Source organism: Xyrauchen texanus, chromosome 3 (genome assembly GCF_025860055.1).
Source record: "Xyrauchen texanus isolate HMW12.3.18 chromosome 3, RBS_HiC_50CHRs, whole genome shotgun sequence".
NCBI classification, from domain to species: Eukaryota; Metazoa; Chordata; class Actinopteri; order Cypriniformes; family Catostomidae; genus Xyrauchen; species Xyrauchen texanus.
This window is the reverse complement of record NC_068278.1, coordinates 34,386,587-34,403,654: the sequence shown is the minus strand read 5'-3', so window position 1 is coordinate 34,403,654 and position 17,068 is coordinate 34,386,587. Positions and strand designations below refer to the sequence as shown.

Genomic DNA, 17,068 nt, shown 5'->3' with positions numbered 1-17,068 from the left:
ATGTCACACCCAAATAGGTGTGTCCACAGCATCCATGGGATCTTTTCTTCCAAATTTGATTATTTTGGTCATCATATATTTTTATATTATTGCTGTTCAGTACAAATCCAGAGCCCCCTATCAAGTACAGTAACTGTACTCTGGCAGTTCACCAGCATAGGCTATGTGGAGAAATTACCATCAATGATGCATTGATGAGGATTCTCCCTGCATTAGCAGCAAACAGTAGTCTTCAATGGGTTTAATTTATCTCCAGAGTATGAAATCACTGAAGCAAAAGTGTAAAAGCATTTGGAATCATGTAATGTGAAAGCTGTTGTCCTATAAGTGAGAATTGTCTTCAGGAAAGAGCAATTAGATGCACATATACTCATAATGAAGATTCAGTAAATACTGATATATACCTGATGAATTTAATAGCCAAAGCATTAGTGGTATGCAGCGATGGTGTTATCTGTATCTGTTGCAGTGGAAACATTCTATTAATTAGTATTTGGATATAACCAGAAGTGCTTAAACTAAATAAAAAGCCCATTTTAAATATGACCCTGTAAGGCAACTGTAGGGCAGGGTGATATTGCTAAAAAAATTATTCATAAAGTTTATACTTCAGTCATATTGGCTTCACAGACTCACCATTGCCTTTTCATTTGGGATATGTTATTTATTATTTTAAATATCGCTCTATCCCTGTGCCTATTGGAAAATCCGTATTGACGATAAAGTTCCATTTCTTGCCATTAATTAAAAACGTCTCGGGTTGCATGGTGTAACCCTTGTGCCCTGAAAAAGCGGAACGAGATGCTGCGATGAGAAAAGCGCTTTGGGAACAATCCTACGTTGTGACCAGCTGTGAATATGTGTGTAATACGTCAATGAACATTGACCAGTATTTATAGCCTCGGCTGGTGAGATCATTAGATGCACCTGTGGCCAGGCTATAAATAGATGCGTCACCAGCGTGTCGTCAGATATTTTTCTCTGAAGAGCAGTCCTGGGACATCCCAGTGCGGCAAAGAAGCACAGCATCTCGTTCCGCTTTTTTCAGGGAACAAGGGTTACACCATGTAACCCGAGACGTTCCCTTTACAAAAAGCTTCACTATGATGCTGCGCTGAGAAAAACACTTTGGGAACGAGAATACCCACACCACCGCACTGAAGCTGTCCGGACCTCTACGGTTGTGAAGTGTGCTCACATGAACTCGAGAGGTCTCAGACATGAGCTTGAGATGTCGACTCGAGGGCATAGGAGCCCGGAGTGGCATGACTTGCTGCAGAGGGACACCTCTAGCCAAGGCTTTAGAGGAGGTGAGCCCTCTAGTAGAGTGAGCCCTGATACTTACTGGCGAAGCTTGTGCCTCGTAGGCCAGGGCAGTAGCGTCCCTCACCCCATACGACATAGTCTGCTTGGAGGTGGCCGCCCCCCCAGTTGCAGCTCCCATAGCAAACAAATAGTTGCCCTGACTTATGGCACTGGCTAGTGCGGTGGACATAAGTCTAAAGGGCACAGACTGGACACACTATGTGAAGTCTTTGCTGCTCCGGCATTGCAAACTGCGGGGAGCAGAAGGCTTAGAGAGTGACCTGATGTAGGGTTGCGAAAGGCACCTTAGGCAGGTAGTCAGGGTGAGGGTGCAAAATTGATTTGGTCATTCCTGGGGCAAACTCTAAACAGGCTGGCAAAACAGACAGAGCCTGTAGGTCCCCAATTCTCTTTAGAGAAGTAATCATCATAAGAAAAACCATCTTGAGAGTCAGAAGTCTGTCAGATGCTGACTCTAGAGGTTCAAAGGGGGTCTCAACCAGACCATCAAGGACTATTTCTAAGTCCAATGAAGAGGTCATGGTCCTAGCAGGGGATGCCTCTCAAAGGGCACCCCGTCCATCAAGGTGTAGCAAGCCGAAATGGCGGCCACATAGACCCTGAGAGTGACGGGGCATGTGCCTGCTGACAGTTGTTCCCTCAGAAAGTCCAGAACTGAAGCAATCTTGCAGTTAACTGGGTCTGCATTATGAACTTTTAGTAGAGGGAAACACATGCAGGCGCATTCTGGGCCATGTATGTGCCACCGCGTCCAGCCCCGGGGGGCTGGGTGACTCAGGGAGAAGTAAAGGAGACATTGCGCTATTCATAGAGGTGAAGAGGTCCTCTTCTGCCCTGTAAAATCTCACCCAGATTTGTTCCAAGTGGAGGGAGCCCTAGCACTTAAAAATGGTCTCGATAACCTCAGGAGAAAGCCCTGTGTACCTCAATTGGTACCCTTCAGGGGCCAAGCGTGAAAGGTTCCACAATTCGGTGCAGGGATGAAATATTGTTCCCTGTGCCTGAGAAAGAAGGTCCTTCCTGTTCGGAATCGCCAAAGGTGAGCCGTCGAGGAGAGATATTAACCCGAGAACCATACCCTGTTCGGCCAGCGCGGCGCTATCTGTAAGAGGCAAGACCCTTGCTGGCGAACTCTGGCCAAGACTCCCGGGAGCAGAGAAACCGGGGAAAAACGCATACAGACGCATTCAGGGTCATGTATCCGCCATCGCGTCCAGACCCAGGGGGGCTGGGTGACTCAGGGAGAAGTAGAGGAGACATTGCACTGTTCATAGAGGCGAAGAGGTCCTCTTCTGCCCTGTAAAATCTCACTGAGATTTGTTCCACTACCTAGGGGTGGAGTTTCCACTCCCCCGTCGGTATTTCCCACATACGGGCATCCAGGGATATAAACTGCCCTGAGTGACAGGGGCTTGCCCTGGGCCCCAAGGAGAATCTGACATGCCAGAAATCTAGCTGACGTGAATATGGACCTCCTTGATGGTTTATGTAAGAGACTACCGCTGTATTGCCCACCCGCACCAAGACATGGCAGCCTCTGGAGGAAGTATTTCAGGGCCAGAAATACAGCCATCAACTCGAGACAGTTACTGTGACAACCAAGCTGACGACCCTCCCATTCCCCTTGAGCTGGACGACTACTTAAGACCGCTACCCAGCCCGTCAGGGCGGCATCTGTCGTTAGCAACCTGCGATGACGAGACGCACCTAGAGTGGGACCCAAGTTAAGCAACCGGGGTCTGAACCACATAGAAAGGGAACGAAGCCTGCGGCACGTAACCCTTATTTGCATTAGGGGACCGGCCCTTGGAAGAAACCCCCTGGCTTTTAGCCATGTGCGGAACGCCGAAGGGATCACCGCAGACGCAGATGCCATGAGACCTAGTATTCGTTGATACTGACGAGCAGTGCAATCTTAGTTGTTAATTTTATCATATATAATACATTTTTACTTAAAGTTGTATTCATTAACATGAGTTAATGCACTATAAACTAACATGAACTAACAATGAACAATTCTAGTTTATTATCTAACAGATTATTACATTGTTAATTGTTTGTTCATGATAACTCATATATAAACTAATGTTGATGAATAGAACCTTATTTAGTGTTACCAAATATCTTTGCTATTATTTGGTCGAATTTGTCATTCATTCTGAAGTCATTATTAATGCCTTTCTGAATAAGGTATTCAGCTTCAGGCACAACCCTACAATGCATACAGAAAATTTTTCATTTTTTGAGACACATTTTCAAATCCGCCTTAAAATGAGCAACACACACACACAAATATAAAAAAAATGCATCCTACTTGCATTGTTTCTCCTCTATGAAGCAACCTGAATAATGGACTTAGGGTATTGTCACATGTGGAAATGAATGCATAGCATTAAGTGAATGTTGAGGAACTGAGTGAACACATTTGCTGGCACTAACACAGCACTCACTCTCTGTTTGATGGGGCTGCAGTGCAGAGAATTCTATCAATTTGCAAGGCCACGATACTCTGCACAACATGGGCAAGGCAAATCTTGATCCTTCATTTTAGTGCTCTTGAGTGACGTGTGTGACTACTTGTGTGTGTCTGTGTGCATGACTCCCTTTAGGTGTGCATATGTGAGAGAAAAAGCAATAACAAGGGGAGGAAATAGATGAGAATGTGATGGGAGGCTCAACGGGAAAGGCAGGACAGGGAAAATAAAAGAACGAAAATGATCATGACCCCCTAGGCCTCTATTGACGAAACCATCAGAGTTTGACCTGATGGAGGGAAAAGAAGTTAGAGGTAGACTGACAGGGTGAGGCAACGTAAGAGACAGATGGGGAGGGAGAGAGAGAGAGAGGGAGAGAGCAGTGGAGAAAGAAACAGACAAGAAGAGAATAAGAAAACGAGACAGAAAAGGGGAGAATAAAATAAAAAATTTACAAGGACACATTTGAAAAAACTTAGCTTCACACACAGTCTAACATTGGAGGATGTCAGGCAATGCATAAACAGGGCACTTGTTTTAACAGGATATCACACTTTAGAATACTAATCCAATATAAAACTAAATGTAAGTGCAAGTGTGTGTGTGTGTGTGTATGTGTATGTGTATGTGTGTGTGTGTGTGTGTGTGTGTGTGTGTGTGTGTGCGCCATACAGCATATCCTAAAGTTAAAAGGAATCCCCTGGATTCACAGTCTAAGCCAGGGGTTCTCAACGGGGGCATTCAAAGGATGCCAGGGGGAACTGAGAGCAAATTAGTAGAGAGGGGGACATTAGGTTACAAATGTTGTGTTTATCAGTCATAATAATAAAATCTATCCTCAAGTTACTCTTTGCTTTAAATCAGTTATCTAGACTTGGAGTATATCAGTAGGGGGGTGTTCATTAAAAAAGCTTGAGAACCACTGGTCTAAGCTGACATCCCTCTCTTCCTCTCAGCCTGTCTCTCCATATCCCTGTCTCTTCTCTTCTCCCTGTTGAGGGAGAAAACATTAGACATTCAAAGCTCAATTTGTGAATAGGTGGTGTGATTCTTCACTGCTCTTCATTTTTTATCAGTGTCTTTAACCAACCATTGTAAACTGCCCTGTTGTTACAGTTGTATGCCCTTTACTTTTAACTGCATATCCTGTTTATGATAATTTTATTATTCATTATCCATTTATTGCTTGTCTACAGGACGCAGTAAGTTGCAATGATGTTTCGCTGTTTACATATCATTATAGTTTGTTTCAAAATGTTATTGGAATAAATGTATACTATGATACTTTAATGCAATGTACAATACTAACAAATTTTTAAATGACTAACTAAGGTACAGTATTTTAGGTGATCCATGAAAGACACCAATCTCATCAAGTTTATCTTGGTATAAATTGAAGCTAAATAAACATTACATTTCAAACTTCGCTCCTAACCTCTTCACATGTACATTCAAACTGGTGAAATGACACTAGGCTGGGCTCAGAGGCTTGTGATCAAACTGGTGTGATCTGCATTTGCACTTGTTTAACAGGAAAAACCGTCTGAAGCGGTTGTCACAATGAAACAGCTGCTCAAATAGTATTTTGAACATCACAATATCTTATTTTATTTATGTTACAAACATTCAAATAATCACAAAAATCATGTTTAAAGCTGTTATTGTCTGATCTGAATGTTTTGACTGTTTTCTGATGTCCAACAAAGAATGCTTAAACTAGTTAATCTATGCTTGAGATTAACTAGTCACTCTCTTGAGCAACAAAGTTTTTTAGAACCATCTTTGCTGTTACTCACAATCCCATGCAGAATTGCAATGCCTGTAATGACATTTTACCTATCATAATCAAACATTATAAACATCTTAATATCACTTTATATGTTTAATAATATTAAATTCCCTCCTCTAGTATGTGGTGTGAAGTGGTGAAATTTTTTTCAGCTTGCATTAAATACAGAAACTCACGCTGGGGGATTAGTCAGGACATTATGAACTCACATGCAAAGAGGTTAATGTGGAAACAACAGGGGGCAAGTTGTCACTTTGGCTATAATAAAGTAACTACAAGGCTTTGTGTCAAAAGTAAAAAAAAAATCACTAACAGTGATTATCTTTTGATTTTGCTGCTTTAAAACAACTAGAAAAAAACTATGACAGACAAAGCCACACAATATACACCACTGAGGTACGTTAAGCCAAGGTTCAACTATATTATATGTAGGTGGATATTAACAGACGTTTTGAACTGTGTTGTCGGGACAAGAACATTTTTCATAATTGTCAGGTAAGGGCAAGTTGTCAGATTGATAATGGGGCACATCATATTGATTTCTAATACAAACGTACATTTACTTGGCTATCTAAATGAGAATATATCATAGACTTCTTTTTATGTTACCAGGTTTAAACGTATATGTCTTTTTAACTGTTTCATGAATTGTTTTATGACTAATAATTGTTTAACTTAATTTATTAAATTATTGGTAAATATACACTCACTGAGCACTTTATTAGGAACAGCTACTTATGCATGTGATTATCTAATCAGCCAATCATGTGGCAGCAGTGCACTGCATAAAATTATGCAGATAAGTGTCAGGAACAGAGGTGTAAAAACCATATATGCAAGGTACACAATGCATAGGGGCTCCATGTAAGAGGGGCACGAAAATGGAGGTGGGGTTGGGGGGGCTCACTAAACCCCAACGCTAGACAGATATATGGGGCGCAAAATGTAACTCTTATAATGGACAACCCCACCCAACCCCCCATTTGTGATCTCAGTGATTAAGACCGTGGCATGATTGTTGGTGCCAGATGGGCTGAAAGGAGAATGGACAGACTGGTTTGAGCTGACAGAAAGGCTACGGTAATTCAGATAACCACTCTGTACAATTCTAGTGAGCAGAATAGAATCTCAGAATAGGAGCATATGTTCCTAATAAAGTGCTCAGTGAGTGTAAAATACATTTTAAACACAGACATGTTCTGGAAGATGGACTTTTATTAATATAATATTTAATTTCAATCATGTTTTCTTCTCAATGTTCTAATTGTGTTAAATTAACCTTTTTTTCTAAGAGGAAAATGGAGGATATGTTCAAAGGTTTATATGTAGTCAAGACTTTAAGGTATATATATATATATATATATATATATAGAGAGAGAGAGAGAGAGAGAGAGAGAGAGAGAGCTCATTTTAACTTGAGCCTAGACATAATGCACATTTCAAGATCTAAATCACACAAAATAGTTGATTTTATTATTTGGTTACAGATACTATTACAGAACTGTCAAAAGACAAAAAAAATGGTTATCTGCAGCTTTCCAAAAATATATATATATATATTATTCTTGTGCTCATAATATGAAATAATATTTTGTAGAATTTTGAGTGCTATAGTGTTAGATGCCACTGGCTCTGTCCATGGTTCTGGGTTTGGTATGGCATAATGCCATTGTAGTCCATGGTCCTGAAATGCTTTTTAACTATGCGGAATCCCTCCATTCCAATCAGAAATCAGAGATCAGTACTCTAAAAAAAGGATTTGTGTTACACCCATAAATGTTTTCCCTCCTTTAGCTATTGCATGTAGGCAAATATCTGAATCTCTGAATGGTCTGTTTTTCTTTTTTTTTTTACTTTGGGAAACAGATATGTTTATTCCTCAAAATGTCTACACTGTAAAAAGGTATTTTGTCTTAGTTTTTCTATAGATAACTGTAGACAATTATAACCAATGTATGTGTTTTCATGCTTCCACAATTTAGGACAGCATAAGTGTAAAATATGTGAATTCATACGTTGGTTCTAAAACCAATGTTAACATGTGGGACAATCAATCATTTAACTTTCCCTGTAACATTAGCCTATTCGTTTAACAAACCTTGTCAGCTAAAACATAAACACACATAGACCCTAATTCAATAACAAAGTATTTCCTGAAGAACAGCCACTTACAGTCAATAGTTTAAAATCCATGTCTAGCCAGGAGTGGACTGCTGTCAGCAAAAATTGACTCAATCTATTCCAGTTCATCACTGTGTGTGTGCGTGAATGCTTGCGTGAGTGCATGTTGAGAAAATCCAGAAATCTTCTTGTAAAGTGATCAATGAAAGGAGGAGGCGAGAACCGTCTTGACGATATAAATAATAGTTTTAATGATAAACTTAAAAGAAGACACAAACACATACATGACGGACATGTCTGTAAACAATCTCTCTCTCTCCCGCAGGATCCCCTGCAGTCGACCTTTATCCCTCACGGTGGCTTAATTAGCCTAATACGGGACCGGGTGTGTATGATCACGACCCGGCCCCGCCCTCCGCCCTGCCACATTCCTCCCTCATTCTCTCAGGCAGGGGAGCCCCCTGCCTGACGTACACCCCCCTTTCCCTGGGGGAGGGCGTGCTCCAAGTCTAGTCTGCCGGCAGGCCATCCCCATCTACCTGGACGAGGGAGGGGACAAGGGGAGGGAAACAGAAATAATTAAAAGGGGGGTACTTCCTGTAACGGTGTAGTACCCCCGCCAAAAAACTGTAAATTTTAAAGAGGGAAAAGGCCAACGCAGAGCGACAGTGAGAGAGAGAGAGTGAGAGATGAAAAAAAAATAAAAACTCTTATTCGCCAGTTCTCCGATATGCCGCAGCTTGTTCCTCTGCCACTCCTCCACCCTCTATCGGACGACAGCCGCGCCTCTCCGGGCGGATCAGAGGCAGTCCTCCAGCCCCTGGCGGACAGAATGCCCCGCAACGGTCTTGGGGAACAGAAGGGGTCTGCCCCGCCCCTGTTAGCGGTTCTCTCGCTCCAGGCGGTCGGCATTGAGCCCCTCCCCGCTCGCGGTCGGCGGTCTTAAACCCCACCGCGTTTCAGCGGCCGGTAGGCAACACCTGCACCCCTGGCAGCGGCCCTGACCGCTCCAGGTGGTCAGTTAGGAGCCCCTTCTCCCCTCGCGGCCGGCGGCCATCGTCCTCTTTCAGGTGGCTGGGCTCCTCGTCCCCCGGCAGATGGCTGTGGCTGCTCCATTGGGGTGGACAGTAGTGGCGAGAACTCTACTACGGCGTATCCCTCCTCCTTCCCGGGCTTCAGCACCAGTGTAAAGTGATCAATTGGAAAGGAGGAGGCGAGAACCGGCTTAACGATATAAATAATAGTTTTAATGATAAACTTAAAAGAAGACACAAACACACACATGACAGACATGTCCGTAAACGATCTCTCTCTCCCGCAGGATCCCCTGCAGTCGACCTTTATCCCTCATGGTGGCTTAATTAGCCTCATACGGGACCGGGTGTGTAGGATCATGACCCGGCCCCACCCTCCGCCCTGCCACACTTCTTTATTGATTTTAAAATGTCTTGAAATTTTGCCAAAGTCACTTATCAAGAACTCAAAAACAGATCCAGATTTGTTGTTGCCATATATTCCTTCCACATAACATCTGAGCCTAACAAACCTTTTTCAAATTCAGGCATGAATTGGCCTTAACCCCTTTCTTGACATCAGCTGTGAATGCTGTTACATTTATATAGAAACAAATGACAAGCATGTGAGACAATTTGAATAAACGATTTTGGAATATATCAGTTTAGAAACCTGACCTATACTTTTTTAGAAATCTTTTTCTCTCAACCCATCACAGAACTCATTTTATTTTGTGGTCTACACACTCTCATGACCAACTGTCACTGGGGGGACTTTTTGCATGCACTACTGAAATGCCACTCTGATGCCGTATAAACAACTCATCACTCAAGTGCCATTGGCTCTTGCATGTCATGTGACCAATATGAATTTCAACAATCTAATGTTTGGATGTATTTTCACATCTTCAGTTTCACTCTGTTCCTCACACAGTGTATTTGTATGGTTTCAGAAGACTTTGAATGCAATATTGGTCATTTGGTAAGTTACTGTTACTGAGTATGGCATGACAATAACATTTTGATGATGCAGGTAAAAGGTAATTACAATGACAATTTGGTACAGTAGCTTAAAAAAAACAATTATAGAATATACAAAGTATGAATAAAGATGGAGTTTAATAAAGCTTAAGATAAAAAAAAACACAGGTTGAGTACTTACATTATTTCTACTCTCTTTTAATCTCTCTCTCCCCCCTATATGTGTCTGTGTAGTTGGTAATGGTGTGGATGTGTACTCAAGCCTGAACTGAGGTATTTATTGAGCTGTGTTAGTTTCAATATGTTTAGTCTCAAATTGAGTTTTTCATTAAGTTTGAATGTGTGCCTGTTAATGGTTCTCTAGCTATAGTAATGCTATTGACAAATGTATAGACAAAACTGTAGCCAGAGTTTATGTCACTCCAGGCCATTATAACTCACATCCATCATAAGCCACGCTATTAAAATCAATTAAAACATGTTGTACACATTTTGAAACGATCTGATATTTAAAAGTAAAAATATAGGTGTGTCAGTGTGGCGTCCTGCCGTGTTTGCCTCATTCTATCTAACCTTAATTCTGGTTTGTGAAGCCCACATAAGTGCCTCTGTGGGGTTTCCACACTTAACCCATCCAACAGTCTTACCCACAGCCTGACCCTCAGGAAGAAAACAAACACACAGCTACTGACAAATATGCGCTCGCACGAATACCAGCACCATTTCAATTAGATTTTTATATATAGGCCTATATATATATATATATATATATATATATATATATATATATATATATATATATATAAAACCTCTACCAACCTTAATTGCATATAGGCTACATTTCAAAGGATCTTATAATTCATAAGTCAAATGATAATTCAAAATCGTTAATTGGATTATCTTTTGAGGGTCACATTTTCCCATGCCTATCCCTGTAAGACAAGAGACAAACTCAAGTCTACCACAATTTCCTATTTATTGGCAAATCCACAGAGCAGCTGCATTTTACTGGCGCCCTTTTCAGCTACCCGCATAAGCGGCAAACAAAATAGCCACTTTAAACCGCGCGCATGATCTACGGGCGCGTTTATGCGGAGTGACAGGAACAAGACGCGCTCAACTCATTGTGCTATTCATTGTTCTCCGTACACACACACACACACACACACACACACACACACATTCACGACCGCATTAAGATATACATACACATAGCCGATAATTGCGACCTATCCGAAAACTGAATCAATACTAAAGTGTAAGGAGAACGAGTGGGACACACACCTGGGTTTTGCCCCGCTGCCCGTCTTCGAGTTCCGATGAGCTGTTCATGATTCCCCATCGATCATTGAGCATTCTCCGGAGAAGAGCCAACCATATACCGCCTGTCAGTTACAGGCGTTGAAAAAAAAAACAGACAGCGCGTCGTTCAGTTGCTTTCCTGACCAGTTACAACATAGAAAATATACAGATAGCCTTAGAGGGAAAGGAGGAAAAGGATTGAGGGGAGAGTGAGCGAGATCGAGAGGACACTGATCTAGCCTCTACACCGGGAACACACGGACTAATTCTGGTCCAAAAGGGGCGGCGAAGACTAGCACCACACACATCGTAATAACATACGCACTTGTTAAGGAACGATTAAAATAATATTTAAAAAAATATTTATATCCTCAAATTCCCCTTAAATTGTTGTTTAAACTAGTTTTCGTTCCTCTGGACGTTGAATGAGAAAGTCCACAGATATTCCACGTTAAGTAAAGGGGATTAGAATAAAACACGATGGCAAAAAGCAGCGCGAAATCAACCCGTCACGCGCGTGTATAATCCAAGTAAATGCCACTCAAAAGACGAAACAACTCCTGACGTCTCTGTCAAAACATAATGAAAACAGTGCGTACAGTTCAGAAGATTCATTTAAAGTGATCTAAAACACTTTGTATTCCTTTTGAGGGCTGAGCCGTTACAGCGGTATAGACAGAGTGGGGTCGTAAAGATGTTGCTTCACGCGCAGAGCTCACGGGTTGTTTGCATGGGACTAGTTGGATGTAATTTGAGAAGGGAGTCAAATCTTTTTCCCACGGTGTCCTAGTTTATCGGACGGAGCTGGACAGAGGGTGATTCATGTCTCGTTGATGTTTTGACAAGACTAACGCGGCAGGACAGATTAACGCGTGCGTCAAGCGTCAGAAGCTTTCCATTAAGCGCGCTCCCGGTGCGCGCTCAAATTTATTTATTTCTAGCTCCCAGACTCTATCGGCACTGACTTCTTCACACCCTCGTCGAATTAAAGTAACTCCCCCATCGCTCTGCAGCTCAACCCACCGTAAATGTGTGATTTGGAGGGGGTAATACAAAAACCGATGTCTCAAAGTCGCTTTAAATCAGGTCGTTTAATTGTATAACCACAGTGAGTCAACCATAACGTTCTAATCGAGACAGAGATTTTTTTTATTTATTTTTTTTTCATATTATGATCATCTCTGTGCGAGTCAGTTTAGCAACAATTATATTTTCAAAATTACTGACAAACACGCACAGGTGCAGTCCACGTGTGATTGCAGGATCTAACGCGCCTGCAGCGCTCTTGCCCGCTGCGATAACGAGACGAGAGTCCCACGAGCAAAGTCACAAATTGCAGATTTAATGCCAGGGACATTGGATGTTTAAAGTAAAAAAAAAAAAGAGTGCAATTACTACTATACTACTACTAATACTAATAATAATAATAATAACAATAATAACTCATACTAATTAATTCAAATGTATTATTCAATGTTTAATGAAATACATTTGAAATCTACACTACGTTCTTGCAACACATCAAAGCTTTGTTTGTACAAATTGTATGTAACCTAGTGTCAGTCTATGATATTTAGATCTTCTATTGGTCTTACTTTCAAATAGTCTTATGACAACTCATAATAATTTGCATAGGATATATGTATACAGTTTTAGCAAAATGTTATTCTATATATATATAACTTTTTAAGAAAGCACATGCCAGAAAAAATGTGGTTATTCATTCCATATTTATTTATGCAAACTATGAATGAGGTATGTCAATAACCTGCATGTTTCTCTCCTTCCAACCACCACTTTTGTCCTTCTTCTGTGGTAAACAAAATGTATTATCCTATTAAAATTATGGTTAGGTTAAGGGTTTAGGTAATGGGTTAGACTTTTTGGTTAGGTTTTCTTCCTTGCACAACTTTGATGTTCCTATTAAAATCATGATCAGGTTTAGGTTTGGGATAGGGGATAAACTAAGGAAAATTTGTAATAACATAATTTGATGGATTGTTTGTTTGTTTTGTCTCGTTGGGTGTAAAAGTCTAATGTTTTTGTACGAGCAACCTCATACCTTTTTGCCATTTTATACTAATTACTGCGACTTGTCATGCAGGGGTGAGGATTTCCCCCTTACACTGTTTAAACTCAGAAATGACAATGTTTGTTTAGCTTGTTTTCCACAGTATTTCACTAAATTAATGCAAAGAAGAATAGTATTTAATTTATATGCATCAATACAACAATACAGTGAAGGAAAAGGACTATTTACCAAAATATTTTTAAAAAGAGTTGGGGAGTAACAGAATACATGTAACAGGATTACTTATTTAAAATACAAATATAAGTAACTTTATTCCACTATAGTTACAATTTAAATAACTGGTAATTAGAATACAGTTACATTCAAAAGTATTTAGATAACTGAAACTAGATTACTTTGCATTTTATTGTCATTTGTTTAATTTAATATTTAGTCCTTTCAGATGGAAAACATTTATACATATAAATGATTTGATCCAAAGTGCATTTGAACAGTGGTGAAACACTTCCTTATGATGTGTTACATTCATACGAGCAGACAGAGAAGTAACTACAAATTCAGGTAATGTTACAAATTACATTTTACAACATGTATTCTGTAATCTGTAGTGGAACACATTTCAAAAGTAATCCTCCCAACCCTGATGCCTATAATGTTCAGTGACAAGATTACTTTCATAGAAAACCTGTAATAGATTATTATTAACACGTTCAACTCTTTCTAGCATCCTTAGTTCCTTTAATTAACTCTTTATTATTTAATATTTTAATAGATAGAAAAATTCCATGATTTTTTGCTTTAATACTATTTTTATCTCCTTAAATATTTTTGTTATTTTCTTTTATGTTTCATAAAGGCAACCATTGATATAAACTGATTTTTTTTTAATCATTAATCTTTAATTTTTTTACAACTTTTGGGTAGTTTACATATTCCTTTGAGTCGTTTTTGTTTTGGGCTTTTGTTCTTCTCCCTATTTTTTCACAGAACACGTGGTAACATGCTCCTGTTCTAAGAGACACATGACAAATGTAAACAAACATGGATGTACAGGAGTGCTGCCAATGATGTTGCTGCTTCTCTGTTCTGAGTCTCAAAAGAAATGGGCCGAGTGCATTTGGGTGCAGTCTTAGATGGAAAGATGGAGACTGTAAGGTGAGTTGGATGTGAGTGAAGTTACCGTATTTTCTGTCACCTGACTATAATTCGCACTGGGTCAAAATCATGTTGTTGAGAAAAAAAAAACACACACACATATTAGTTGCATTGTAAAGGAATAAATGGAAAGGAGGAGGCGAGAACCGGCTTGACAATATAAATAATATTTTAATAATAAACTGAACCAAAAAGACAAACACACACACAAAGGTGTCGGCCAGCTGTCCATAATCTCTCTCTCTGTCGCACTGTAGTTTCCAGTCAGCCTTTGTCCCTCTCTGAGGCTTGATTAGCCTGATTAGGGGCCGGATGTGTGGAATCACGACCCGGCCCCGCCCTCCGCTCTGTCATATGCATCTCTGTACAAGTCGCATTGACAGACGTTACATCCGGCTAGCACCAGGACCTGGGAACAGCCACCCGACTTCCCTTCAGATGCTTATATGTCAAATGTGTGTTTTTGGTCTTGTTTAAAACCAGACAATTTGCTTCAAGTAATCATGTGTACAGTTTGTAATATTCTTTTTATGTTTCATGAAAAAAACATGACAAGTTAGCCACATCTGTTTATAACATACAGTATGTAATACTATGCTATGCACATATACACAGCTTTTAGTCTGTGAGTAATATACCTGTTGTATTCTTTTCATTCATTAACATTAGTGACTGTCTATCTTTGCAATGTATTAATTATCCTGTTTACTAACTGAATGTTTTTACTACTAGTGTGATGAAACATAATTTTGTGGGCATGTGAGGAGTTGCGTTTGTCAGCGGTCAAGAGTTTATTAGAACAATAATGTTAATAACAGAATATTTAAACTGGTTCCATAAAGTACTTTGTAGAGGCAAAATATTCTTAATTGGCAAATTTAAAACATTTCAACCATCACAATGACTGATATCAATTATGTATATACAGTAAGTCACTTGAGACTGACCTATAAGTCGCAGGTCCTTTCAGATGACAAAAAAAAAAACACAACGGTAAATGTTTTTTTTTCCACTTTGATCGCTTGTTCGCGATTTCTTTGTGGAACATTACAAACTATGAGGTTTCCTCTATAGTCTGCTCTTAAATATAAAATATTTTTTTATTCTCAAACAAAATTTTAAGACATCTTTGGACTCCAGAGAGAGTAACTGAATTATCTCCGTCTTACGTCAGCACGTCCTGACCTTGTACATGCTTAAACCGTTAATCTTACGACTCTGTTCACACATAGCATCTATACTGAACTTTTCAGATAATGTTACAACTTCGCATTCAGAGAAATAGCCAGTGCAACATTTATCAGTATTTTTGAACTCTAATATTGATATATTATATCGCGCATGTTTGGCTTCATTCACAACCTCTTCCTTGTCAGTCGTCTTCAAAGGCGAACAATAACGTAAGTTTATTGGTGTTTGTTGGATCAGTGTGAACACAACACTTAAGTTTCGCAACATTCTAAACACAACAGCCATCTTTAGAATGTTTGTGTCTGTGTGTTGGTGTCTGTTGGTATTTGTTTGGCCAGTGTGAATTGCCTTAAAACCTGCATCTCAGCCAGAAGCCTTTGAAAAGGACAGAGAGGCACCACTGGCAAGACTTAAACTGATCAGATTGTGGCGACTACTGTCACTTTATGCCCTCTAGTGAGCCTATGATGAATGTGGGCATGTGGAAACAGCCTTTGGTTTGTATTTAAGTGTTTGTTTTTTGTGTGTGTGTGTGTTAGCTGGACCTCAGTTGTATGTGTTCTTTTTTTCAACATACAGCATGTTGCTCTATATATTTGTGTGTGTGTGTGTGTGTGTGTGTGTGTGTGTGTGTGTGTGTGTGTGTGTGTGTGTGTGTGTGCAAGCAGAAGTGTGTGTTTTCATGGATGGTGGAGCATGTGGACAGAAGCAGAGATCTGTGAAGAGGCTGTGGCCTGCAATGCTCTCCCTAAAATGCCAGTGCCTCAATTTGTAAAATATTTTGTGGAAAGGAGAGAATCAGGGTTTGGTGGGGTAGAAAAGGAGGGACACTGGATGTGACAGATATAAAAGTAGAGTAAATATCTATAGCATTGAAGACATAAAAAGAAGTGGATGACAGAAATATAGACAGAAGTACTGTATATTTTCTTCCTTCCTTTTATTTTAGTCATACACATGTACAAAAACACAATATTATAATAGCCATTTTCAGTCAATTCAGAAAAAGACAGTTAACCAAAACTTCTCTTTCTCTGTTGTTGTACCATAAGTCACACACACACACACACACACACACACACACACACACACACACACACACACACACACACACACACACACACACACACACACACACACACACACACACGCACACACACGCGCACACAAACACACACACACACACACACAAAGATCATGGATAAAACTCTGAATGGGGCAAGCTGTCACCATTCAGCTCGCTCACGTGTGATATGTCACTGACGTATGATCGGGTAGCCAATCGACTTGCATACTCTCTCTTTGCCTAATATTTAAATTTGCTCAGTTTTAAGTAATCTGGTTTCCCGGCAGTGTGCTGGGAAAGTTTTTTTTTCTGAAAATGCTATTTGCTCAGTTGGTTTCTGGGGCTTTTTCTTCTATTAGATTGCAGGTAAGGTCTGCTTTTTGCCATGACACATAGAAGAGCATTTTTATCAAGGTAAGTCATAACCAAATTACACATCGCGATCTTAGGTCGTTAGTTTAAATAAATCAAGTTCAGTATCACGTGCAGATAAGATGGAGAAGTTAAGTTACTGTGAGCTATTTCACAGTTTATTATGATTCGTCTGTACACACATAAATGTTTATAATTAAATTAAAAAGTCTGTTTTCTGAATGAGTTTAATTCATTCATTGATAG

At 40.0% G+C, this 17,068-nt stretch overlaps 1 protein-coding gene across 1 annotated transcript in view; it reads right to left on the bottom strand.

Moving 5' to 3' along the window:
* The window catches only part of LOC127626484 (fibrinogen C domain-containing protein 1-like), a 194,729-nt gene extending 183,639 nt beyond the window's left edge, over positions 1-11,090 (bottom strand). Inside the window, exon 1 of the mRNA XM_052102292.1 lies at positions 10,989-11,090. Within this exon, the coding sequence (XP_051958252.1) occupies positions 10,989-11,060 (72 nt within the window). The 5' untranslated portion in view covers positions 11,061-11,090. The remainder of the gene's footprint in view (positions 1-10,988) is intronic.
* Positions 11,091-17,068: the final 5,978 nt, after the last annotated feature.